The sequence below is a fragment of the Oncorhynchus masou genome, chromosome 15 (genome assembly GCF_036934945.1).
Source record: "Oncorhynchus masou masou isolate Uvic2021 chromosome 15, UVic_Omas_1.1, whole genome shotgun sequence".
NCBI classification, from domain to species: domain Eukaryota; kingdom Metazoa; phylum Chordata; class Actinopteri; order Salmoniformes; family Salmonidae; genus Oncorhynchus; species Oncorhynchus masou.
The window spans coordinates 28568466-28594411 of record NC_088226.1 but is presented as its reverse complement, the minus strand read 5'-3'; the positions used below and the strand labels follow the sequence as shown (position 1 = coordinate 28594411).

At 41.8% G+C, this 25946-nt stretch overlaps 1 protein-coding gene across 2 annotated transcripts; it reads left to right on the top strand.

Moving 5' to 3' along the window:
• The first annotated feature begins 14939 nt into the window (after positions 1-14939).
• LOC135556092 (serine/threonine-protein phosphatase 4 catalytic subunit B) lies at positions 14940-25188 on the top strand. Of its 2 annotated transcripts, none has more exons than XM_064989007.1 (9): positions 14940-15038; positions 15626-15834; positions 15933-15984; positions 20729-20779; positions 20990-21091; positions 21430-21603; positions 23162-23288; positions 23434-23623; positions 23809-25188. In XM_064989007.1, the coding sequence occupies exons 2-9, from the start codon at positions 15725-15727 to the stop codon at positions 23936-23938; spliced, it is 936 nt and encodes a 311-aa protein (XP_064845079.1). In that variant the 5' UTR covers positions 14940-15038; positions 15626-15724; the 3' UTR covers positions 23939-25188. The 2 variants fall into 2 exon arrangements, with proteins under 2 accessions (XP_064845079.1, XP_064845078.1); XM_064989006.1 differs by having other exon boundaries at positions 14944-15079.
• Positions 25189-25946: the final 758 nt, after the last annotated feature.

Sequence of the window (25946 nt, the reverse complement as noted above, 5' to 3'; positions counted from 1 at the left end):
CTATATGTTTATTAACCAATTCAAGTAATCACTCTGCCCATTCCTAAGAATTTGTAAGATACTTAGTTGCATAAAATGGACAGAGACCAGTCTCAAAATCAATCAATAGCGTTTCTTCTCGAGAGTACTAAAATGACGTCATAGGTTTTAAACTGTCCCTCCTCCACTCCGATACAATGGCAGTACAGTTCACAAGCCTTCCCACATCGTCCACCACCGGTTTAGATCATTTACTACCAGCCCAAGGTCTTTCTTCTCCCTGTGTAGATAAGCATTCTAGCCAGTCTGACGATAAGTTCATTCGTTTCTACCAAGGAACAGACAGTCTTTGTTCAAATTCTTGATTATAATTACACACATTATATTCAGTACTAGGATTATAATAAGATTCATACACCCATACCGTAACATAATAGTATTCTGTTTAGTCATAGTTCTGATTGAAATGTATACATAATTTAGTCATTATTGATAAAAATCCCTTAACAAAACTCTGGCTTGTTTTTTTGTACTGTTCCTGCCATCATCAGCTTCCTCTTGAGGAGCTCCTGTCCCAGCTTGTGCAAAGTAAAAAAGTTATAGTATGTGATGTTGTGGCCACATCCAGGACATCCTGGATCCCTTGGTTCTTTTCAGGGGTGCCTCCATCTGGCATCCCCATATACACTTGCAAGTTCCACGCGTATGTTGAAGTAGCATCACAGGCAGCCAAGATCTTGATTCCATATTTTGCGGGTTTAGACTATATGTACTGCCTGAAAGGGCAGCGGTCCCTATATGGCATAAGCTGCTCATCAACAGTAACGTTGGGCCCAAGGTTGTAAAACAAGGGAAGGCGGTCAACCCACTTGTCCCACATTGACCTGATTACAGCTGGCTTGTCTGTCTGCCACAGAGCTGGTCCGGTGTCTTGGTTATCAAAACGGATAATCCTGGAAATAATGTGGAAGTTTTCCAGAGACGTTGCACGGAAAAGTTCTCTGCCCGTTTCTGCATCACACAGGGATTCCCCATTGGATCTGAAAACACCAGCAAGGATAAGAACCCCAAAGTATGCATGTAAATGGGTTTGGTTCATCTCCTTCCAAAAACACGCCTTCCCTCCAAATGAGTGCAGTCCATAATGATTTTCTTGATGGTGTCTGGGATGAACAGTTCAAAAGAAGACTTTATGTCCTGCACATGAGTAACCGCCATCCACGTTGGCCCTGGTTGCATCCTTATCACATTGTCAGCCATGCGTGGTGGCTCATTACTTTGGCAAGAAGACCATTCAATAAAATAAAAAAATGTACATCGATATTTCTCCTCCAACAGGCTGCTGATGAGCTGGTCCTGGGGCTGGCAGCTGATGAGCTGGTCCTGGGGCTGGCAGCTGATGAGCTGGTCCTGGGGCTGGCTGCTGATGGGCTGGTCCTGGCTGCTGATGAGCTGGTCCTGGGGCTGGCTGCTGATGAGCTGGTCCTGGAGCTGGCTGCTGATGAGCTGATCCTGGGGCTGGCAGCTGATGAGCTGGTCCTGGGGCTGACTGCTGATGAGCTGATCCTGGGGCTGGCTGCTGATGGGCCACATATGTAATATACAGTGGGGCAAAAAAGTATTTAGTCAGCCACCAATTGTGCAAGTTCTCCCACTTAAAAAGATGAAAGAGGCCTGTCATTTTCATCATAGGTACACTTCAACTATGACAGACAAAATTAGGAAAAAAATCCAGAAAATCACATTGTAGGATTTTTTATGAATTTATTTGCAAATTATGGTGGAAAATAAGTATTTGGTCACCTACAAACAAGCAAGATTTCTGGCTCTCACAGACCTGTAACTTCTTCTTTAAGAGGCTCCTCTGTTCTACACTCGTTACCTGTATTAATGGCACCTGTTTGAACTTGTTATCAGTATAAAAGACACCTGTCCACAACCTCAAACAGTCACACTCCAAACTCCACTATGGCCAAGACCAAAGAGCTGTCAAAGGACACCAGAAACACAATTGTAGACCTGCACCAGGCTGGGAAGACTGAATCTGCAATAGGTAACCAGCTTGGTTTGAAGAAATCAACTGTGGGAGCAATTATTAGGAAATGGAAGACATACAAGACCACTGATAATCTCCCTCGATCTGGGGCTCCACGTAAGATCTCACCCCGTGGGGTCAAAATGATCACAAGAATGGCGAGCAAAAATCCCAGAACCACACGGGGGGACCTAGTGAATGACCTGCAGAGAGCTGGGACCAAAGTAACAAAGCCTACCATCAGTAACACACTACGCCGCCAGGGACTCAAATCCTGCAGTGCCAGACGTGTCCCCCTGCTTAAGCCAGTACATGTCCAGGCCCGTCTGAAGTTTGCTAGAGAGCATTTGGATGATCCAGAAGAAAATTGGGAGAATGTCATATGGTCAGATGAAACCAAAATATAACTTTTTGGTAAAACCTCAACTCGTCGTGTTTGGAGGACAAAGAATGCTGAATTGCATCCAAAGAACACCATACCTACTGTGAAGCATGGGGGTGGAAACATCATGCTTTGGGGCTGTTTTTCTGCAAATGGACCAGGACGACTGATCCGTGTAAAGGAAAGAATGAATGGGACCATGTATCATGAGATTTTGAGTGAAAACCTCTTTCCATCAGCAAGGGCATTGAAGATGAAACGTGGCTGGGTCTTTCAGCATGACAATGATCCCAAACACACCGCCCGGGCAACGAAGGAGTGACTTCGTAAGAAGCATTTCAAGGTCCTGGAGTGGCCTAGCCAGTCTCCAGATCTCAACCCCATAGAAAACCTTTGGAGGGAGTTGAAAGTCTGTGTTGCCCAGCAACAGCCCCAAAACATCACTGCTCTAGAGGAGATCTGCATGGAGGAATGGGCCAAAATACCAGCAACAGTGTGTAAAAACCTTGTGAAGACTTATAGAAAACGTTTGACCTCTGCCATTGCCAACAAAGGGTATATAACAAAGTATTAAGATAAACTTTTGTTTTTGACCAAATACTTATTTTCCACCATAATTTGCAAATAAATAAATTAAAAATCCTACAATGTGATTTTCCTGATTTGTTTTCTCATTTTGTCTGTCATAGTTGAAGTGTACCTATGATGAAAATGACAGGCCTCTTTCATCTTTTTAAGTGGGAGAACATGCACAATTGGTGGCTGACTAAATATCTTTTTGCTCCAATGTAAATGTGTAGGGGGGTGTCACGTGTGCTCCCTCTCCGGCCTCTAGGTCACCAGGCTGCTCATTATGGCGTACACCTGTCACCATCGTTACGCGCATCAGCGCATTATGACACTCACCTGGACTCCATCACCTCCTTGATTACTTGCCCTATGTATGTCACTCCCTGTATGTATTGTATTGTATTGTGTTACGTTTGTTTATTTATTTATTAATTAAGACACTCACTCCCTGAACTTGCTTCCCGACTCTCAGCGCACAACGTTCCAGGGGGTGCACAGTGTGCAGTCAATGAAAATGTCTTCCTTCACAGAAAATGAGCCAAGGCCAATGAGTCTCAGGTTGAAAAAAATATTTGTATTTCAGTAAACATTGAAAATGGGTCCCACAGACCCGAACACCACACAAGGGTTAAAATTCGACTAGTCTCAGATAATGTTTGTCATTTATTACATGTTGATCATGCTACTAATGGCATTACAACTCCATGGAGTAGGCATTTGATAGGTTAGAGTGGGATTTTCTATGTTCAGTATTAGAGCACCTTAATTTAGGAGAGGAGTTTACCGGCATGATTAAAGTTTTATATCCAAATCCTTCTGCCATGGTGACCACAAGTGAGGTAATTGCTCTACGCAATTCCCCGTATCCAGAGGCTTGTAGCCAACGATGCCCCATCTCGCCTTTGCTCTTCGTTCTTTCGATCGAACCGCTAACACCGAAAATCAGAAAGCACCCTAATATTTATCCTTGAAGTTTTAATAATACATCCCATCACATATCCTTATGCAGATTACATATTTTTGTACACTGATAATTCTGTTTCTTCATGACTGTCACGACTCCTACCGAAGGTGGCTTCCCTTACTGTTCGGGTGGCGCTCGGCGGTCGTGGTCACCGGCCTACGAGCTGCCACTTGATCCCTTTTCCCCTTTCTGTTTATTGGTTTCACCTGTTTTGTGTGTAGGCAGTCGGGCTATGTCAGCCAGTAGGCCCGCCTGCTCTTTGTGCGGGATTGTTTTGTGTTGCTACTGTGCACGTTTGAGGTTGACGTGTTTTCGTTCGTGGGCTTTTCTCCGGACTGTTTGAGTCCCCGTGTTTGGGGAATTTGTTTTGTGTGCGCCCTGTGTTTCGTGGGGTGGCTTATGTTCGCTGTGTGTGCAATTAAAAGCACTACCCTGTACTCTCTGCTTCCTGCGCCTGACTTCGCACCCACTACGCCCAGAGTGTTACAGAGACCAAATATACTCTCTACATTTGATAATTTTAGCGCCCAACTTGATACAACATTAACTGGACAAAATCTGCTATAATGTCATTAAGTTTTGGACCAAATAATTTACAAGAAATATATGAATAGTAGCAGACCTCTCAAAATGGTCACAGCTTCAAAATCTCACCAAGCTACAGTTCATCATTAAGATGAATATTCTTCCCCGAATTAGTAACCAAACCCTTTGAGTTACCTTGTCTATCTAATATTCTGTCATTTATATTGTGGGATGGATGAGCCCTAAGGGACACCATATGCCTGCATGCTGATCTTCAATGTAGATAAAAGAAAAAAGACTTATCAGGTCATTGAAATGTATCCCTAAAATCATTAAAAGCTTGCAAAACTTAATCTCCCCAAAAATCGTCCAAAATATGATCCCCCTTATCCTCCCATTGAGTGAATGAAAAGGGGATACATCCAGAAAGAACGGAATGATTGTGGAAAATTGGTGACTGAGCATGCCACTTCTGTATTGTGATCGATTCCTTTTCTACTAAGCGCCATGGTGTGAGTATGTAATTAGTGGTCCAACTTATTTTATCACGTTTTAATGATAATGCTGAATAGACTAGATTCTGAAGTCTTTGTGGTAATGCCAAATTATCTTCTATAGGTCTTCTATATAGAGCATTTGGATCAAACCATGTTGAGAGGGGGTGTAGCACAAAAGCATAAAAGTACAACTTAAAGTTAGGCAGAGACTGCCCACCCTCCCCATGTCACGCTGCATAGTGTTTTTTTTAGGTGGAGCTAGTTTAATCATTGCATTGAGAAAACGTTAATTGTGATTAAAATAGTCAAATGAAAAACCTCATATCTCAAAGCAAAAAAATATGTTAGTCCATTGTATAGTCAGTGCGTGAACTTTTCAACTGTGCCACCTAATCGTTTTGAAATCGGGGCATCTGCGCCTGCAATTTAACCGAACCTCTGTCATTAGCCTTATTCCCACTACAAGATATGAAGTAGAGTGTGAGTGACGAAATAAATGTATACTTTTCAATTCACATTACATCCTTACCTTACCTTTCCTTTTGGCTGGCAACTCAACATTATTGGTCCGCAGCTCAAATTGACCATAAATATCACAGTAGCCACTAACTAGTAAGCACAAACTTTTATTCTAAAACATATAACACTATTAAATAATGCAACAATTCACAAACATGTGCAGACAATTAAAGGGTTTATTTGATCACCTGTAGGCTACACTCAGTACTAAGGTGAAGTATTGCTGCCACTCAGATAAATATATTTTTATTTAATTATTATGAGATAAGGTCACGTTATTACGAAATAATTAAATAACTCATTATAAAGAAATAATCCATGATCTCGTTATTACGAGAAAGATAACGCTATAACAAGAAATATCTAGTTATTATGAGAAAGATGACGTTATAAAGAGAAAGACGTTATTTTTACAAAATAATCCGGTTGCATGTTATGAGAAATAGCCTTTATTATGCCAAAACATTAGCATGGGCTACTTGGCAAGCTTGGCTTCCTCTAATTCACAGGTTGACATTATGGCCAGTTTGCTTGAGTTGATCAACTTTTCTTTTCTCCTCGGTTTGTGTCCTTGAGCAAAATAGATGGTGTTGTCATTAGTTTACGTACATTGCAGAGAATTATGAGTTCTCTAAGGCCTTACAGACGGGGAAAAATTGGACCTCCTTGACATAGCAGCTTTATATAAACTAATGCATCTTAAATGCATCCAAGTGGGATATTCGGTGACCCAAAACAGTCAGATGTTTACTTAATATTTTAGAGCCCCATGGAGTGCGCATTTGTGCAAAAGTCTATGGAAACAAGATTAGGTAAGTGTCCTTTTTGTCTTGTAATTTCACATTTGGAATGTGCATAGAAACAATTAGCAAACATGATTATGATTATATACTTTTTAGCACAGCCAACTAGCTAGCTAGTGTTGATGATTAGCTACCGGAGAGAGAGACCAAATCAAGACGCTGGACAGAGTGGAATCAAGTATAGCAAAAAGGCAGTTTATTATGTAAAATATATCTTGTCCTCTAATTAAGCGTGCACGGACCTAGTCATATGGCTCAGAAGGAGGCAGCTGACAAGGATCCCTAAACAGAGTGTGCAACAGATTTTGTACATAGAATGACGTAGATTGATTCTTGTAGTTCTGTCTTCTGACTGGTTGGTGAAGGTTGGAGGCGGGTCCTGACCGAGCCTGTGCAGGAGCCTTATTGGTGCCCCGTGAAGTCGTCCCATCCTGGCTCCTGCCCAGTAGAAAGGGGAGTGGAGTGTGTGTGTGTGTGTTTATGCAAGAAGATGGATGTCAGAAGGTGAATTCACCAATTTGTAAGTCGCTCTGGATAAGAGCGTCTGCTAAATGACTTAAATGTAAATGTAAGATGTTTGTGTGTCCCATTATGGCCAGGTGTGTGTGTTCGTGTGATGGAATGTCCGTGTGTGTCCCGGAGTCGTGAGATAAGGGAGCAAATGGGGTCGTGAAATAACATAGCTGAGGGGGGTAGTTTATTGCTGGGTATGTGTGTGTCAGGGGACAGTGAGACCGGAGATCAGAGGGGTCTTGAAACACAGAGAGCTAAGATAACAGAGCTGAGAGGGCAGTTTATTGCTGGGTATGTGTCCTGGGGGACAGTTTTAGCAGGGGTACAAGAAATGACTTGAGTCAGGCAGATTAGCTTAGTGCTGTATAATATATGAGCCATGTGTATGAATATTTATATAACACTAGTAAACTATATGAATGATGCACTGAAATGAGCTACTCTCGAGGGGATCACTAAGGTAGTAAGCAAGCCCCTATCTGATAAGCATGTCAGATTGATCTAGAATTTTACTCAATGTGTGAGGATAGACGCTGGAGACGGGAAGCAAGTACAGGGAGAGAACATTTAATGAAACACGGACAGGAACAGAATACAGACCGTGTCTGGACAGGGGAAAACAAAACAACAATAATGCTGACACAGGGATCTAAGAGGAACAGACGGATATAGGAGGGGCAATCAACAAGGTAATGGAGTCCAGCGAGCACCGATGCGTGTAATGATGGTGACAGGTATGCGTAATGTTGTGCAGCCTGGTGCCCTCCTGTACCAGAGAGAAGGAGCGGGAACAGGAGTGACAGTACCCCCCACTCCCACCTGGGCGAGCCTGGTGGGCCAGCCGGGGCATGGGTGCTGGACATGCCGGCTGAGGCGTAGAAGCCTGACGATCCCGCTGAGGCGTGGGAGCCTGATGAAACGGCTGAGGCATGACGTGGGAAGTGAGCCTGATGAGCTGTAATGATGGGCAGCCAGGTGCCCTCGAACGCCAGAGAGGAGGAGCGGGAGCAGGCGTGACACAATGCAATGTCAATGAGCACTGATTTCATTAAAAGTGCATTACAGTGGCTTGGAAATAGAATGCAAAAGGAGGCAAAGAATTAGTAGAAAGACTTTTGTCATAATTATGTTATCACCAGATTGACTTGAGATAAAGTGGAAACCACTGGATTTTAGCATTGCTAGCTCGCTATTTTTGACAAACTTTACTAGACACTGAGAATGTTGAAAACAATGGCATGACGTGACACAGTGACAGAGGTGCAACCTATGAATGACAACATTTGTTTTACATTTGTCTATTTTGCTATGCTCTGACTGTGTGTGTGTGTTTGTGTGTGTCTGCCAGCCTGTCTGTCTGTCTTGGTGTTCCAGATGTGGCTTGAGGAGTGGTGGTGGCCACTGGAGGGCAACTTTAAGGTACAGTTGAAGTCAGAAGCTTACATACAGCGTAGCCAAATACATTTCAACTCATTTTTTTCACAATTCCTGACATTTAATCCAAGGAAAAATTCCCTGTCTTAGGTCAGTTAGGATCGCCACTTTATTTTAAGAATGTGAAATGTCAGAATAATAGTAGAGAGAATGATTTATTTCAGTGCTTATTTCTTTCATCACTTTCCCAGTGGGTCAGAAGTTTACATTCTTTAAAAAAAAAAATATTTCACCTTTATTTAACCAGGTAGGCTAGTTGAGAACAAGTTCACATTTGCAACTGCGACCTGGCCAAGATAAAGCATAACAGTGTGAACAGACAACACAGAGTTACACATGGAGTAAACAATAAACAAGTCAATAACACAGTAGAAAAAAAATAGTCTATATACATTGTGTGCAAGAGGCATGAGGAGGTAGGCAAATAATTACAATTTTGCAGATTAACACTGGAGTGATAACTGATCAGATGGTCATGTACAGGTAGAGATATTGGTGTGCAAAAGAGCAGAAAAGTAAATAAACAAAAACAGTATGGGGATGAGGTAGGTAAAATTAGGTGGGCTATTTACCGATAAGACTATGTACAGCTGCAGCGATCGGTTAGCTGCTCAGATAGCAGATGTTTGAAGTTGGTGAGGGAGATAAAAGTCTCCAACTTCAGCGATTTTTGCAGTTCGTTCCAGTCACAGGCAGCAGAGAACTGGAACGAAAGGCGGCCAAATGAGGTGTTGGTTTTAGGGATGATCAGTGAGATACACCTGCTGGAGCGCGTGCTACTGGTGGGTGTTGCCATCGTGACCAGTGAACTGAGATAAGGCGGAGCTTTACCTAGCATGGACTTGTAGATGACCTGGAACCAGTGGGTCTGGCGACGAATATGTAGCGAGGGCCAGCCGACGAGAGCATACAAGTCGCAGTGGTGGGTGGTATAAGGTGCTTTAGTGACAAAATGGATGGCACTGTGATAAACTGCATCCAGTTTGCTGAGTAGTGTGTTGGAAGCTATTTTGTAGATGACGTCGCCGAAGTCGAGGATCGGTAGGATAGTCAGTTTTACTAGGGTAAGTTTGGCGGCGTGAGTGAAAGGAGGCTTTGTCGCGGAATAGAAAGCCGACTCTAGATTTGATTTTCGATTGGAAATGTTTGATATGAGTCTGGAAGGAGAGTTTACAGTCTAGCCAGACACCTAGGTACTTATAGATGTCCACATATTCAAGGTCGGAACCATCCAGGGTGGTGATACTAGTCAGGCGTGCGGGTGCAGGCAGCGAACGGTTGAAAAGCATGCATTTGGTTTTACTAGCGTTTAAGAGCAGTTGGAGGCCACGGAGGAGTGTTGTATGGCATTGAAGCTTGTTTGGAGGTTAGATAGCACAGTGTCCAAGGACGGGCCGGAAGTATATAGAATGGTGTCGTCTGCATAGAGGTGGATCAGGGAATCGCCTGCAGCAAGAGCAACATCATTGATATATACAGAGAAAAAGAGTCGGCCCGAGAATTGAACCCTGTGGCACCCCCATAGAGACTGCCAGAGGACCGGACAGCATGCCATTCTCAATTAGTATTTCGTAGCATTGCATTTAAATGTTTTAACTTGGGTCAAAAATGTCAGGTAGCCTTCCAGAAGCTTCCCACAATAAGTTGGGTGAATTTTGGCCCATTCCTCCTGACACAGCTGGTGTAAGTGAGTCAGGTTTGTAGGCCTCCTTGCTCGCACATGCTTTTTCAGTTCTGCCCACAAATGTTCTATAGGATTGAGGTCAGGGCTTTGTGATGGCCACTCCAATACCTTGACTTTGTTGTCCTTAAGTCATTTTTCCACCTCTTTGGAAGTATGCTTGGGGTCATTGTCTATTTGGAAGACCCATTTGCGACCAAGCTTTAACATCCCGACTGATGTCTTTAGATGTTGCTTCAATATATCCACATAATTGTCCTCCCTCATGAAGCCATCTATTTTGTGAAGTGCACCAATCCCTCCTGCAGCAAAGCACCCCCACAACATGATGCTGCCACCCCCATTCTTCACGGTTGGGATGGTGTTCTTTGGCTTGCAAGCCTCCCCCTTTTCCCTCCAAACAGAACAATGGTCATTATGGACAAGCAGTTCTATTTTTGTTTCATCAGACCAGGGGACATTTCTTCAAAAAGTACAATCTGTGTCCCCATGTGCAGTTGCAAACTGTAGTCTGGCTTTTTGATGGTGGTTTTGGAGCAGTGGCTTCTTCCTTGCCGAGCGGCCTTTCAGGTTGTGTCAATATAGGACTCGTTTTACTGTGGATATAGATACTTTTGTACCTGTTTCCTCCAGCATCTTCACAAGGTCTTTTGCTGTTGTTCTGGGATTGATTTGCACTTTTCGCACCAAAGTCCAATCATCTCTAGGAGACAGAACGCATCTCCTTCCTGAGCGGTATGACGGCTGCGTGGTCCCATGGTGTTTATACACGCGTACTTGTAATGGCTTTCTTCTGTGGACGAAGGAGAGGACCAAAGCGCAGCGTGGTTAGTGTTCATCATGTAAAGACGATAAACATGAACACTACAAAATACAAAACAACAAATCTGAGAAAAAAAACGAAACAGTTCTTTCTGGTGCAGACACACGAAGACAGAAGACAACCACCCACAAAACCCAACACAAAACAGGCTACAGTGCCTTGCGAAAGTATTCGGCCCCCTTGAACTTTGCGACCTTTTGCCACATTTCAGGCTTCAAACATAAAGATATAAAATTGTATTTTTTTGTGAAGAATCAACAACAAGTGGGACACAATCATGAAGTGGAACGACATTTATTGGATATTTCAAACTTTTTTAACAAATCAAAAACTGAAAAATTGGGCGTGCAAAATTATTCAGCCCCCTTAAGTTAATACTTTGTAGTGCCACCTTTTGCTGTGATTACAGCTGTAAGTCGCTTGGGGTATGTCTCTATCAGTTTTGCACATCGAGAGACTGACATTTTTTCCCATTCCTCCTTGCAAAAGAGCTCGAGCTCAGTGAGGTTGGATGGAGAGCATTTGTGAACAGCAGTTTTCAGTTCTTTCCACAGATTCTCGATTGGATTCAGGTCTGGACTTTGACTTGGCCATTCTAACACCTGGACATGTTTATTTTTGAACCATTCCATTGTAGATTTTGCTTTATGTTTTGGATCATTGTCTTGTTGGAAGACAAATCTCCGTCCCAGTCTCAGGTCTTTTGCAGACTCCATCAGGTTTTCTTCCAGAGTGGTCCTGTATTTGGCTCCATCCATCTTCCCATCAATTTTAACCATCTTCCCTGTCCCTGCTGAAGAAAAGCAGGCCCAAACCATGATGCTGCCACCACCATGTTTGACAGTGGGTATGGTGTGTTCAGGGTGATGAGCTGTGTTGCTTTTACGCCAAACATAATGTTTTGCATTGTTGCCAAAAAGTTCAATTTTGGTTTCATCTGACCAGAGCACCTTCTTCCACATGTTTGGTGTGTCTCCCAGGTGGCGTGTGGCAAACTTTAAACAACACTTTTATGGACATCTTTAAGAAATGGCTTTCTTCTTGCCACTCTTCCATAAAGGCCAGATTTGTGCACTATACGACTGATTGTTGTCCTATGGACAGAGTCTCCCACCTCAGCTGTAGATCTCTGCAGTTCATCCAGAGTGATCATGGGCCTCTTGGCTGCATCTCTGATCAGTCTTCTCCTTGTATGAGCTTAAAGTTTAGAGGGACGGCCAGGTCTTGGTAGATTTGCAGTGGTCTGATACTCCTTCCATTTCAATATTATTGCTTGCACAGTGCTCCTTGGGATGTTTAAAGCTTGGGAAATCTTTTTGTATCCAAATCCGGCTTTAAACTTCTTCACAACAGTATCTCGGACCTGCCTGGTGTGTTCCTAGTTCTTCATGATGCTCTCTGCGCTTTTAACGGACCTCTGAGACTATCACAGTACAGGTGCATTTATACGGAGACTTGATTACACACAGGTGGATTGTATTTATCATCATTAGTCATTTAGGTCAACATTGGATCATTCAGAGATCCTCACTGAACTTCTGGAGAGAGTTTGCTGCACTGAAAGTAAAGGGGCTGAATAATTTTGCACGCCCAATTTTTCAGTTTTTGATTTGTTAAAAAAGTTTGAAATATCCAATAAATGTCGTTCCACTTCATGATTGTGTCCCACTTGTTGTTGATTCTTCACAAAAAATACAGTTTTATATCTTTATGTTTGAAGCCTGAAATGTGGCAAAAGGTCGCAAAGTTCAAGGGGGCCGAATACTTTCGCAAGGCACTGTACCTAAATATGGTTCCCAATCAGAGACTGTGACTAACACCTGCCTCTGATTGAGAACCATATCAGGCCAAACATAGAAACGGGAAAACTAGACACACAACATAGAATGCCTACTCTGCTCACGTTCTGACGAACACTAAAACAAAGAAAACACAAAAGAACTATGGTCAGAACGTGACAGTACTATTGTTTGTACAGATGAACGTGGTACCTTCAGGCATTTGGAAATTGCTCCTAAGGATAAACCAGACTTGTGGAGGTCTAACATCTTTTTTTCTGAGGTCTTGGCTGATTTCTTTTGATTTTCCCATGATGTCAAGCAAAGAGGCACTGACTTTGAAGGTTGGCCTTGAAATACATCCAATTGACTCAAATTATGTCAATTATCCTATCAGAAGCTTCTAAAGCCATGACATAATTTTCTGGAATATTCCAAGATGTTTAAAGGCACAGTCAACTTTGTGTATGTAAACTTCTGACCCACTGGAATTGTGATGCAGTGAATTATAAACAATTGTTGGAAAAATGACTTGTGTCATCCACAAAGTAGATGTCCTAACCGATTTTCCAAAACTATAGTTTGTTAACAAGAAATTTGTGGAGTGGTTGAAAAACAAGTTTTAATGACTCCAAACTAAGTGTATGTAAACTTCCGACTTCAACTGTATCTGTGACCAACAGATCTATTCTCAGTCGTGAAGTCCATAGATTAGGGCCTAATTTATTTATTGACTGATTTCCTTAAACCAACATGCAACAATTCAATTAAATTGTTGCATGTTGCGTTTATATTTTTATTCAGTATATTATGTGAGCTAAACATAAAAATGAAAAAAGTAATTGAAAACATTTTCCTTAAAGTATATATATATATATATATATTTTCTTATTATTTTTTTAATTTTTTTTTTTGCCTCCCGGGTGGCGCAGTGGTCTAAAGCATCGCAGTGCTAGCTATGCCACCAGAGACTCTGGGTTCAAGCCCAGGCTCTGTCGCAGCCGGCCGCAACCAGGATGTCCATGGGGTGAAGCACAATTGGCCTAGCGTCGTCCGGGTTAGGAAGGGTTTGGCCGGTAGGGATATCCTTGTCTCATCGCGCACTAGCGACTCCTGTGGCGGGCCGGGCGCAGTGCACGCTGACCAGGTTGCTAGGTGCACAGTGTTCCCTCGACACATTGGTGCGGCTGGTTTCCGGGTTGGATGCGCACTGTGTTAAGAAGCAGTGCGGCTTGGTTGGGTTGTGTTTCGGAGGACACATGACTCTCGACCTTCGTCTCTCCCGAGCCCGTACGGAAGTTGTAGTGATGAGACAAGACAGTAACTACTAACAATTGGATACTATGAAATTGGGGAGAAAAAATATATATATATTTTTTTTAAGTATATATTATTTTAAAGTACTAATTTTAGTGTCCCCACTACAACAACAAAAATACTTTAAATTTTTTGGGGGGTTTGTGTACATCAATGGGGATAACATTTTTGTGCATAGTAAATTAAAATTTGTTATTATTTGACATTTTCAAGGTGGGAAAAACGCTTTCAATGTAAACGCTTCGACAGCATCATTGCATTTTGGTACACAATTACATACGTTTCTAACGAAACGCTGCGTTTGCCTTTCAGCATTGTGTTGCAGAGGCAGTTGCAGTGCATTTGGTGTGGTGCATACCTTGAATTCATTGAACTTATGCGTCAAATTGTATGCATAGACGGCTTGACAGAAATGGTATGTGTAAGACGGCTTGACAGAAATGGTATGCGTAGACGGCTTGACAGAAATGGTATGCGTAGACGGCTTGACAGAAATGGTATGTGTAAGACGGCTTGACAGAAATGGTATGCATAGACGGCTTGACAGAAATGGTATGCGTAGACGGCTTGACAGAAATGGTATGCGTAGATGGCTTGACAGAAATGGTATGCGTAGACGGCTTGACAGAAATGGTATGCGTAGACGGCTTGACAGAAATGGTATGCGTAGACGGCTTGACAGAAATGGTATGCGTAGATGGCTTGACAGAAATGGTATGCGTAGACGGCTTGACAGAAATGGTATGTGTAAGACGGCTTGACAGAAATGGTATGCATAGACGGCTTGACAGAAATAGTATGCGTAGATGGCTTGACAGAAATGGTATGCGTAGACGGCTTGACAGAAATGGTATGCGTAGACGGCTTGACAGAAATGGTATGCGTAGACGGCTTGATAGAAATTAAAGCAGAAGTTGAATGTTGACCTTTTGTTACATACATATCCAGATGATGCTGCATATTATTTTGCGCAATAGTGCTGTTGTAGAAAAGATATGTAGACAGTCAGGCCCCCATTGATTTTGTTATAATGTTTGAGCATAAGAAGACAGCATTAGCCATGTCAAACTACGATATTTGCTTAAAAACTGAAAATTCCCCTCCCGATTCATGACTACAAAATGCGCGTCCCCGACAGCGGAAGTTGCAGACGGAGCTCTTCCGGCGGTGGTTATGTGAACCGGTGAAAAAAGAAAATAACCGTGGAATAAAACAGCTGTATGTCTGTATTTCGAGTTCTTCTTCTCTAATATTCAAAGGTATTTGTGTTAGCTTGGATTACGCCATTTTCGCGTAAAAAACATAGGTAACAGATAGCTAGCGTGCTAAATTAGCTAGCCAAGCAACGTTAGCATTTCGTACTACTTGATGAACGGGCCGAGATTGTTAGCTAACTAGTTAGTTATTTTCTAGTTAGCATAAGCTATCTGGGTATAAATATTAACGCAAATATACCCATAATACCAACCTTCATGAAAAGACCAGCCAACTAACCGACTGAGCTAACGTTACCAATTAACTAACGTTATGTTAGTGTTGAACTCACTTCATGCTAACTAACTCGCTAACTTCGCTCGTAACGTTAGCTAGCTATAAGCTAGTTAGTTTATTGGGCTTTCCACTATTTGAAGCCCTCAGACGGAACAGAACGGACATATAACAATGTGTTAATGTAGCCATGCTCTAAAACATGTCATATATTAATATTTCATAGATCCCTCTCTATTGCACCAATCTGCCGCTCTCTCTTTGTGACTAGAACTGCCTGAACAGCTAAAGAGTGTGTTTGTGTGTTCCCGGACCAGGGTGACTGTGTGAAGTATACAAACCCTGTGTTTGCGAGGCTCTGTAGGAGACAACTCCAGACCCCAGAGTGAGGATTGCGTGTGAGCCTCTCGCTCCATATGTGTGTGACAATGGGGGACATCAGTGATCTGGACAGACAGATCGAACAACTTAGGCGCTGTGAACTCATCAAGGAAAATGAAGTCAAAGCACTGTGTGCCAAGGCCAGGTAATTAAACACACACACAGGCCATATTACTTTAACATTTCTGATAAAATCTAAATCTTCATCACTAAGCTTGTCCTCTGCTTGTGTGTGTGTTACAGGGAGATTCTGGTAGAGGAGAGTAACGTACAGAGGGTGGACTCTCCAGTTACAGTGAGTATTTTCAGAATAGAAGACATCTTGATTACTTCGTAGATCTGCCAAGACTGCCATTATTTGCATTTCACAACCTGATCCCTCTTGTTACATGTGTAATGTTGGATGATTGAATACATTTGGGGAATGGAAATGCTAGGCTTTAGAACACCAGCTAATTGTAAAGGCCAGTTTATACTTGGTCTAACAACATGTTTGTAGGCAATTATGCGACAAGTGTCGCTGGTCAAAACATTTAATTTATAATTCGGTGGAATGTCTGTTAGTCCGTCACTGCGACTGTCAGTTTCCTTGTCGTGCAGACATTAAAAAGTTTACGTCTCTGTGACTGTCACAACGTTCGTTGTCGTGGTTACTGTACTGTCACAGCAACCAGACCAAATCCTCCTGTGACAAGATGATGCAGTTCTAAAATTCTCAGATAGAATCACCTACTTTTATTTTGTCACACAGTGGCAGTAAGCTATTTCCTGTAAGCTTGCCATTACTTTGTAAATAATTGTTGTGGGTTTACTTTTCTGTAATAATGAATAAGACGTAACTCAAGTTTAGACGTTGTCAGCTATATTTGAACTGGCTAGACAACAAACCAAAATGTTGTTTACAAAAAATGCTTTTTGTTGCCTGGCTTGCTAGATTGACATTTACTGAATTCATTTTTAAACAGATGGATATATTGGTGTTAAAATAGATTAAAATATGCTATTTGGAGCACCGGCCTGCTGTTGTCATGCAGAGGCTGTTTTGTGTTAATACTTTTTCATAAGTACAAAGTTTGATGTCGGATGACAATAGAATGTTCATGATGTCCCTAAGACAATTGTCTACAGATATGTAGATAGACCGACTGTAAACCAGCCTTAATTGTAAATCGCCATATTGGCATTGTTGCATCATCAGTAGGAGACTTTTGAAACTCCAGAATTTACTGAGATCATGGCTAAGGGCTTTGCGGGGAACGCATTATCGGCACACCGGCAGTCAAATTCCACATGACTGCTTAGTCATGGTAATTAGGCTTCTCCAAGCTCTGATGCTGCGGGTCATTTAGTAGCCCACTAAACTTGCTAACCGCCTGGTACTCAGTACTCTTGTCCCTCTAATCGCTCTGACAATGCAAATGTATTTGAGAATCTAATCTAACACTTAATGAGAGCCAATGAGCTCATGTTGCGCAACATTTATATAGGCTATGCAATTGCAGGAGTAATCATGTTGATGACCACTAATAAAAAGAGGATCCATCAGCTTTCTATAGGCTAGGCCAACTATATTTATTATTCAACTTTCCTAATAATAACCCTTGTGCTTTGCTGAAAATAAATAGCGTTCATTGTGGTTTGGGTCAGCTTGACCTGGACAGTTTAAACACGCTCAAGACAGTCAAAGAATCAAGTCAAAACAGCCCAGATGTATTTATTGCATTCTACGCTGCTGGTTTTACTGTCTTTGTGAGGGGGGCCCTGGAACAATTTTGATTACATTGGAAGCTGACAGTCCTACCTTTGTTGTGTGGACAGTGACCATTCTATATTACCATTCTTTTAGACCTCCATGTAATCTCTTCTCTGGATGATGGTTGTTGCGTGCTCTCTCTCTCATCTGATGGAGGGGATGGTATAGCAGACTCCTCCTCTTCACCAAAGAAAAATTCACAATCTGGATCATCAACAGCATTGTCCTCTATCTCTGAAATGTCCTCTGTCTCTGAGACCTCTTATTGTATTTCACTGTCACAGTCCAGAATTTGTGATAAGGCTTCATTGACTGAATTGTTTTTGGAGTGTCTGTGTCAGAGATCTGCTGCTCTCACACTGAGAAGGATACCATTGGGAAACTCCTTTTCACCCAAACATAGTTATAAAAGTGCAACCAGAACCAGTCAAAACAAAATACAAAGACACTTGTTTATTTTGGACCTGTGCCAATATCTATACACATGAAAGCCTCTGGGTCAAAAGGACCCACAACATCATGTTTGTATACAAAATCTACACAGACATTCCACAAATTTCCAAATTTTGAAGTTAGGTTCATGACCCTAAATGAGGAAAAATCCTTTAATTCCATGGAGAAAAAGGGAGGTTAACTAGTATTTTAGACAACTCAAAGGTGGAAATGGGTCAAATTGACCTGCAACATAACAGGAGGGTTAAGCACATTGCTTATATTTACAACTGGAGTACAGCCCACCTGGCATGAAATAAACCACAGGGAAAAACATCCTCCATTTAAGTGCATAGATGACATGTATTTTTTCCCAGTGCCCCTGTTTCGATACAGGTGCATGATAATGGTCCATTTTAAATCAAAGAAATTGTCACACATATATTATTTAGTGTATATATAAAGACATTATTAAATCAAGAATAGTTTGATGGGTGACAATATTAGCCCATCACTTGTGAATGAAGCCCAGCATAAGAAACAATGACTTTTTTTTGCAACTGCTTTACAAGGGGTGTAGAGCCTAACTGGCATATATAAGCTGCGAGAGAGTTTCAAGTTTGGGTGAAATCATTTTCACCATTACATGCATAATTGCATTTGCGGTCACTTTTCATAATGGTGTTTTCCGCTAATGGAACAATTGCGCTTATGTGCTCATTTCTGAGCTTATAATGTGAAGAAATAGTGTAAGCTAAACGTTATGATCTGTTGCGTCACATTACATACGTTTTTTTATGCTAGTTGGTTGTATTAATTTGGGATCTATTCCATCCCACAACTGTCCCAGACTGTGTGGAATATTTATTTCTCGCACAGAATAGAATAGGTTGACTTTTGTACTATGGGGGATAGTAGATTGACAGGCTAGTCAGTGGCTTAGCATTCTGTTCACCCCATTCCCCACACTTTTCCCGTTATACAAAAAAATCTGTCACTGATATTCACACTTCTACGCAATACAACATATTTAATATAATAATAATATAATAGAATACTGCATAGAATGACTAATTTGCTCATATTTGCAAAGGCCTGCCTGTGATTTGGCTGGAGGAATGGGATGATGGAATATACATGCATAATGGTCTGCATGTCATTGTGGCAGAAAGGGGAAAACACTTAATTAAATGTTTACTCTTGAGTTAAGACTCACACATACTTTCCCTCCCTCACACACTCACTGCTCCCAACTTTAAAAACGTTAGGCACCAAACAGAATGTAAGGAGCACCATACAGAGAGATTTTTGTTAGTTTAGTCTTACATTAAGCCTATATGAATCCTACCTTTTTGAAGCACATCTCATGAGTAGTAGACCCTTTTCCTTTCTTCCTATGCCAATCAAATATGCCTAGACCTGTCAAGTTATCAGGTTGTTAGCTACCTAGGTAACTTGACTGAACAATGGCCCGTGATTAGTTTAAAACAGCCCAGCCAGCGACATGTTTTGTGAAATTATATCAAATGCGTGCGAAATTGTGCAGGAAAAATAAAAGGTTGCTCCAGTAATGTGAGTCATATTTTTTTTAACCCTTTGAGCTGGCGGCAAGTCATTTTCTTTGCTGTAAAGCTGCAAGCATGACTGTCGCAGAGCTGTTTTTCTACTGGCACTGCTGTGTGACAGCGAACTTGCAAAGCCATCAGACTGGCCTGTGCTCTTGGATATACCAGGGATGAAATTATATAGAATGTAGACCTATCAATTTTGCTCGTTCTGCACGCTGCTCCAATGTACAAATGTAACAGAAGACTGATCAGTGTCTGCATCCCCCCTCGCCATCACGGCTAAATGATATTTTAAAAACTGAGGAATAGATGAGCGGATGGAGAGAAGCTGGTGATTGATAGCTGGAATGGGATGCGGCTGGCGGAAATGTGAAATGCGAATGAAAGTGAAGGGACATGATTGGACCGGTGCTAACAAGAGACTAGTTGCTGTTGCTTACATTTCTTTTTTTACAGAATTTATTTTTACAATTATAACAGGTGCCAGCGGGTACTTCAGATCAGTAGGGCTGAAAAATGTCATAGTATCATATGAAACGGTACTATGGTATTCTAAAATGTTGGTATCATAAGTATCATGCCGTTTTGGTAGCATGACATTACTGTGGTACTGGTATACCATGCAACACTTCTTCATATCTAACTTAATAATTTTCCAGTTTGTGTTAGCTAGGTCTCGCTCATACCTAATGACATGCTCTTCAAATTGTCGATAGGAGTATTTTAGCTTGTAGTTATCAATGAAACCATTTCCATAAAAAAGACAAGACGAGCTAAATCAAGTAGGCTGGCTAGTTAGATACTTTGCCTCATTTTGGCTGATTGTCTACTCGGCTTGTCAACATTTCATTTCACTGACTCATCAATTGGAAAAAATACTCTAAAATGTACATATAATTACCAACATTAAAGCGAATTGTATACAGTTTCGTATCTTAATATTTTTGTCCTGATCTCAATGACAGAGCTGTCAAAGTTGAGAAACCTTTTAGGTCCAGTAGAGGCACGGCACCTCCCAGTGGCCGCATTCACTTTGTTTCAATGCCAAAACTCACAATTTGCTCACTCCTACCAAAGACACATTGGCGTCAATTGTTACAATGGCAATTCAAGATGCCGCTATCCATACCTCCTAATAAACGTTGTTCAATTTCAAAATACAAAAAAATATAGATTTTTCTATTTTAGAAGCACATGTTTAGTATTAGTGGGTTGAATACATTTGCTCAGCTTACTTCCTGAATTGTCGCCCTTTAATTCCCTACAATTCTTATTTTCTATCACAGGTGTGTGGGGATATTCATGGACAGTTTTATGACCTAAAGGAGTTGTTTAGAGTAAGTTCAGTCTCCTGTCTGTATTTCCTGCATTTCATCTGTATGATTTCTCAGTGCCTCTTTGTGCGGTCTCTGTACAGTTCCAAACTCAACATATGCACAATTTTGCTTCATTATGCCATAAACTCCATGTCATTTACATGCATATTATATTCTGCTGTGCCATTTTTGACGTGTCATTATTTAACACTTCAATTGCGTGTGTGCAAGGTAGGGGGCGATGTTCCGGAGACAAACTATCTCTTCATGGGTGACTTTGTGGACCGAGGCTTCTACAGCGTGGAGACGTTCCTGCTGCTTCTAGCACTCAAGGTACTCGAGAGAAGCCAAATCGGAGCTATTCAATTATTCTGAGGCTAGATGTTTTCATTCTTCAGACCCTCTTTCACTCCCTCTGTTGTAGTGTTTCTAATACTATGCAGGGTTGGAGTTAGTTCAATTTAAACTTATGTAAATTCAGGAAATGCAATGATTGGACATTTTTTATACTTATTGTACTGTGCGAAGTGTGCGCTTTGTGTCTAGCCCCACTACTAACCTCTCTATGCGATAAAGTTGGACCTACTACCCCTCTCATTTGCTTTTTGGCCAGTAGGGTCCCATTGAAGGACCCATTCTAACAAGTAACTTACCCCTTCCTCCCCCCACAGGTGCGGTATCCAGACAGGATCACTCTGATCCGAGGGAACCACGAGTCACGGCAGATCACACAGGTCTACGGCTTCTATGACGAGTGCCTCCGCAAGTACGGCTCGGTCACCGTGTGGAGATATTGCACCGAGATCTTTGATTACCTGTCCCTCTCTGCCATCATCGACGGCAAGGTGCGCTCCCCGGCCCCTTCAGTCACATTTCTCTGCTTCTCACTGATTGTTATTTGTGCCGTCTTACCAACTCCTATGGTCATACCAAGGAGGGACGTGACAATGAACATATGAGTTGATAATACAGCACAAATAGATCTGGGACCAGGCTAGATTGTTATGGTTAGATGGCTAGTCTCGCTAAATAGCTAGTTCTCACTGAAACAGCATGACTCGTGACAATCTCCCCTCTTTATATCTTTCCAGCTAGCTCAGGTTTTCCTCTGGTATTTAATGCAAGTAACTCTGGATCGCAATCGCACCCATCGGTTCAAACATGTTTTGTTGCTTTATTGAGAAGAATGTTTTTAAACAAACCTGTTTCTTGAGTTGGATTGTGTAAGGCCTTAACTATACTGAACAAAAATATGAACACAACATGCAACGATTTGAAAGGTTTTACTGAGTTCCAGTTCATATAAGAAAATCAGTCAATTGAAATAAATTCATTAGGCCTTAATCTGTGGATTTCACATGACTGGGAATACAGATATGCATCTGTTGGTCACTGATACCTTTAAAAAAATAAGTTGGGACTGTGGATCAGAACCAGTCAGTGTCTGCTGTAACCTCCATTTGCCTCATTCAGCGAGAAACATCTCCTTCGCATAGAGTTGATCAGGCTGTTGATTGTGGCCTGTGAAATGTTGTCCCACTCTTCAATGGCTATGCAGAGTTGCTGGATATTGGAAGGAACTAGAACATGCTGTTGTACACGTCAATCCAGAGCATCCCAAACATGCTTAATGGGTGACATGTCTGTGTATGCAGGTCATGGAAGAACTAGGATATTTTCAGCTTCCAGGAATTGTGTACAGATCCTTGCAACATGGAGCTGTGCATTATCATGCTGAAACATGAGGTGATGGCTGCGGATTAATGGCACGACAATGGGCCTCAGGATCTCATCACGGCATATCTGTGCGTTCAAATTGCCATTGATACAAAATGCTATTGTGTTTGTTATCCATAGCTAATGCCTGCCCATACCATAACCTTACCGCCACCATGGGGCACTCAAAACGTTGACATCAGCAAACTATGCACCACACAACGCCTTACACGTGGTCTGCGGTTGTAAGGCCGGTTGGACCTACTGACAAATTCTCTAGTTGTTGGAGGTTAATTTCTCTGGCAACAGCTATGGTGGATGTTCCTGCAGTCAGCATGCCAATTGCACGCTCCCTTAACTTGAGACTTCTGTGGGATTGTGGTGTGTAACAAAACTGCAGATTTTAGTGGCATTTTATTGTCCCCAGCACAAGGTGCATCTGTGTAATGGTCATGATGTTTAATCAACTTCTTGATATGCCACACCTGTTAGGTGGATGGATTATCTTGGCGAAGGAGAAATACTCACTAAAAGGGATGTAAACAATGTGTGTACTACATTTGAGAGAAATAAGCTTTTTGTGCATATGGAAAATGTCAGGAATCTTATACTTCAGCTCATGAAACATGTGTTAATATTTTTGTCCAATGTAGATTTTTTTCTCTCCCTCGAACTCTCATTGTGTAGATATTCTGTGTGCACGGTGGCCTTTCTCCCTCTATTCAAACTCTGGACCAGATCAGAACTATCGACAGGAAGCAGGAAGTGCCTCACGATGGCCCCATGTGTGACCTGCTGTGGTCTGACCCAGAAGGTAAGATACTGGTAAATAACCCTTCCACCCCAAAAACGTGTAGCTATAAGCAGGATGGTGAAGATTCCACCAAGTCTGTCTCACACATTTTAGCATTTATGCCCCAACTAAAAGGAATGAGACAACTCCAGTTTCTCTCTCCCAGACACCACAGGGTGGGGGGTGAGCCCGAGGGGGGCGGGCTACCTGTTTGGCAGTGACGTGGTGGCCCAGTTCAACGCGGCCAATGACATCCACATGATCTGCAGGGCCCACCAGCTGGTCATGGAGGGCTACAAGTGGCACTTCAATGAGACAGTGCTAACTGTGTGGTCCGCACCCAACTACTGCTACAGGTCTGTGTCCTGTCTCCATCTTTTTCTTGCTTGCTTGTCGTTTTGTTTTTTTCTATATATTCTGCATTTGGACTGCTGAGGCCAAACTCTGCTGTGTATGCATGTTGTTAGTTTATAGCAATGTTTAGTTTGCCATAGCAACCATCTAACTCTTCTGATCCCTCTCTCCCTCCCCTGTAACACAGATGTGGTAATGTGGCAGCCATCTTGGAGCTGGATGAGCACCTGCAGAGGGAGTTCATCATATTTGAAGCCGCCCCGCAGGAAACCAGGGGCATTCCCTCCAAAAAGCCAGTGGCAGACTACTTCCTGTGACCTCTCACCCTGGAGGGAATACGGAGCCTTTGGCTGTGTTCCCCTGCTCAGACGTTTCATGCATCAACCAATGGTTGCGTGCCACATCATTGACTGTCGTCGACTGCTATATTGCTATAACTTGATGTGGTTAGCTGATACTTAAAATGTCTATCCAGGGGTTGTAAGATCTGGCATGCGTTATCAATGCCTGGGCAGAGGAACGCGCCCTTTATGTTAGGATGGTTTCTTGTGTCTTGAACCTCTTTGGTTCTGTTTCAAACTGACCCCTAGACCAGGGGTAATACAACCCTGTTCCTGGAGTGCTGCAGGTACTGTACAATTGTCTCAAGGCACCACATTGAGCTACTAAGCTTATTTATCAGTTCAGTGATTGCCTAAATTCAACAAATTTTTTCTTCCAGGTCGGTTTAATCAAAAACAGGAAGTGCCTTCCGCACACCAGGACCAGGGTTGCCTACCCCTGCCCTAGACACTTCTTGATTCCCCACTGTAGAGATGAAAGAGCTGTGTCAGTGTGAGCAATATGGCAGAAACTCCACCTACCCTATTAGAGGATGAGGTGGCGCTATTACCATACTGCTGATACTGTCCAGGCCTTGGTTGGAAGATCATGAAGTATCTAGTTGTGACTGCTTTGGGTCTGAATGAATCTGTGCCCATTTCAGCTCTTTACAATGGCCATAGTTATTTTTCTTTCTCCCCTCCTATAAACTTCTCTTATCCCCTCTCGCCGCCATTGAGTTGTTTGGTATTTGCCCTTCCCCCTAATCTTGTAGTATTTTTACATTTGAAAATGTGAACATTGTCCTACAGATGGAGGGATACTTGAAAGGAGATGAAAGAATATTTTAATCTGCAGATAAAGGAAATTAACCCATTTCTGGGTTGAATTTTCCGTATGCATAATTTCTTACACATTTTTCTTTTCTTTGATTTTTGTATAACTGTTGTGTAAAGGATGAACTGCAAAATTATTTTTCTTCAGTTTGCTATTTCAGTGTCCTGTTTGCTTGTTTTCTCTAACTCAGTTTTCAAAAACATTGTTCTTGATGCTACGCAGCCTAACACTCAAACAAAAATACACCTACACTCAAACAAAAATAAAGTAACTGGTTAAATGGGATCACTACACACATTTTTTTTCTTTCTGTACCTTGTTGATACCTATTGATCCACAAATCTCTGTAGGGTTCACTGTTGACTTTTGATATTGTGAAAATAAAATCTTTTTGTATCAATCTCCTTTATCTGCTGGAGTGGCTATAGTTTGGATGTTTCAAGTTCTGTTTATTTAGCCAGTTGATGCATGGAGTGGAAAATTACAATGTTTTTGACCTAACCTTCAATTATATATCCAGACATGATATACTGTTGAGTGTTGTTCCCAACTAAAGTCCTAATTGCAATATTACAAGAGGCATGAAATGTGTATGTGTGGTGATTTTAGATAACATCTTAGTAATTTAGCAGGCACACTTGTCCAGTGTGACTGTTTTATATATTTCTACATGTTTATATATATAAGGTGGACATTCACAGAGCAATACTTTTGGAGAGAGTGAGATCATGAGCAGATGGGCTCCTGCATTTTCAGCATGTTTTTACAAAAAAAAGATTTAGAGTTGGATAAATGTAGATTTTTCTGCAAGGACATATACAGGATTCTACCCTCCACAACATTTAAATTTACTAGGCAAGTCAGTTAAGAACAAATTCTTATTTTCAATGACAGCCTATGAACAGTGGGTTTAACTGCCTGTTCAGGGGCGGAACAACAGATTTGTACCTTGTCAGCTCGGGGATTTGAACTTGCAACCTTTCGGTTATTAGTCCAACACTCCTAACCACTAGGCTACCCTGCTGCCCCAACATAACCTTCAATCCAAATTAAAAATCCAAACCTACAACCTAATTTTGGACAAAATTACCTGGAAGGATTCCTATTACCAAATATTCTTATTTCCAAGGTATATACAGCAAATACTCTAGCAAAACAACGACCAGC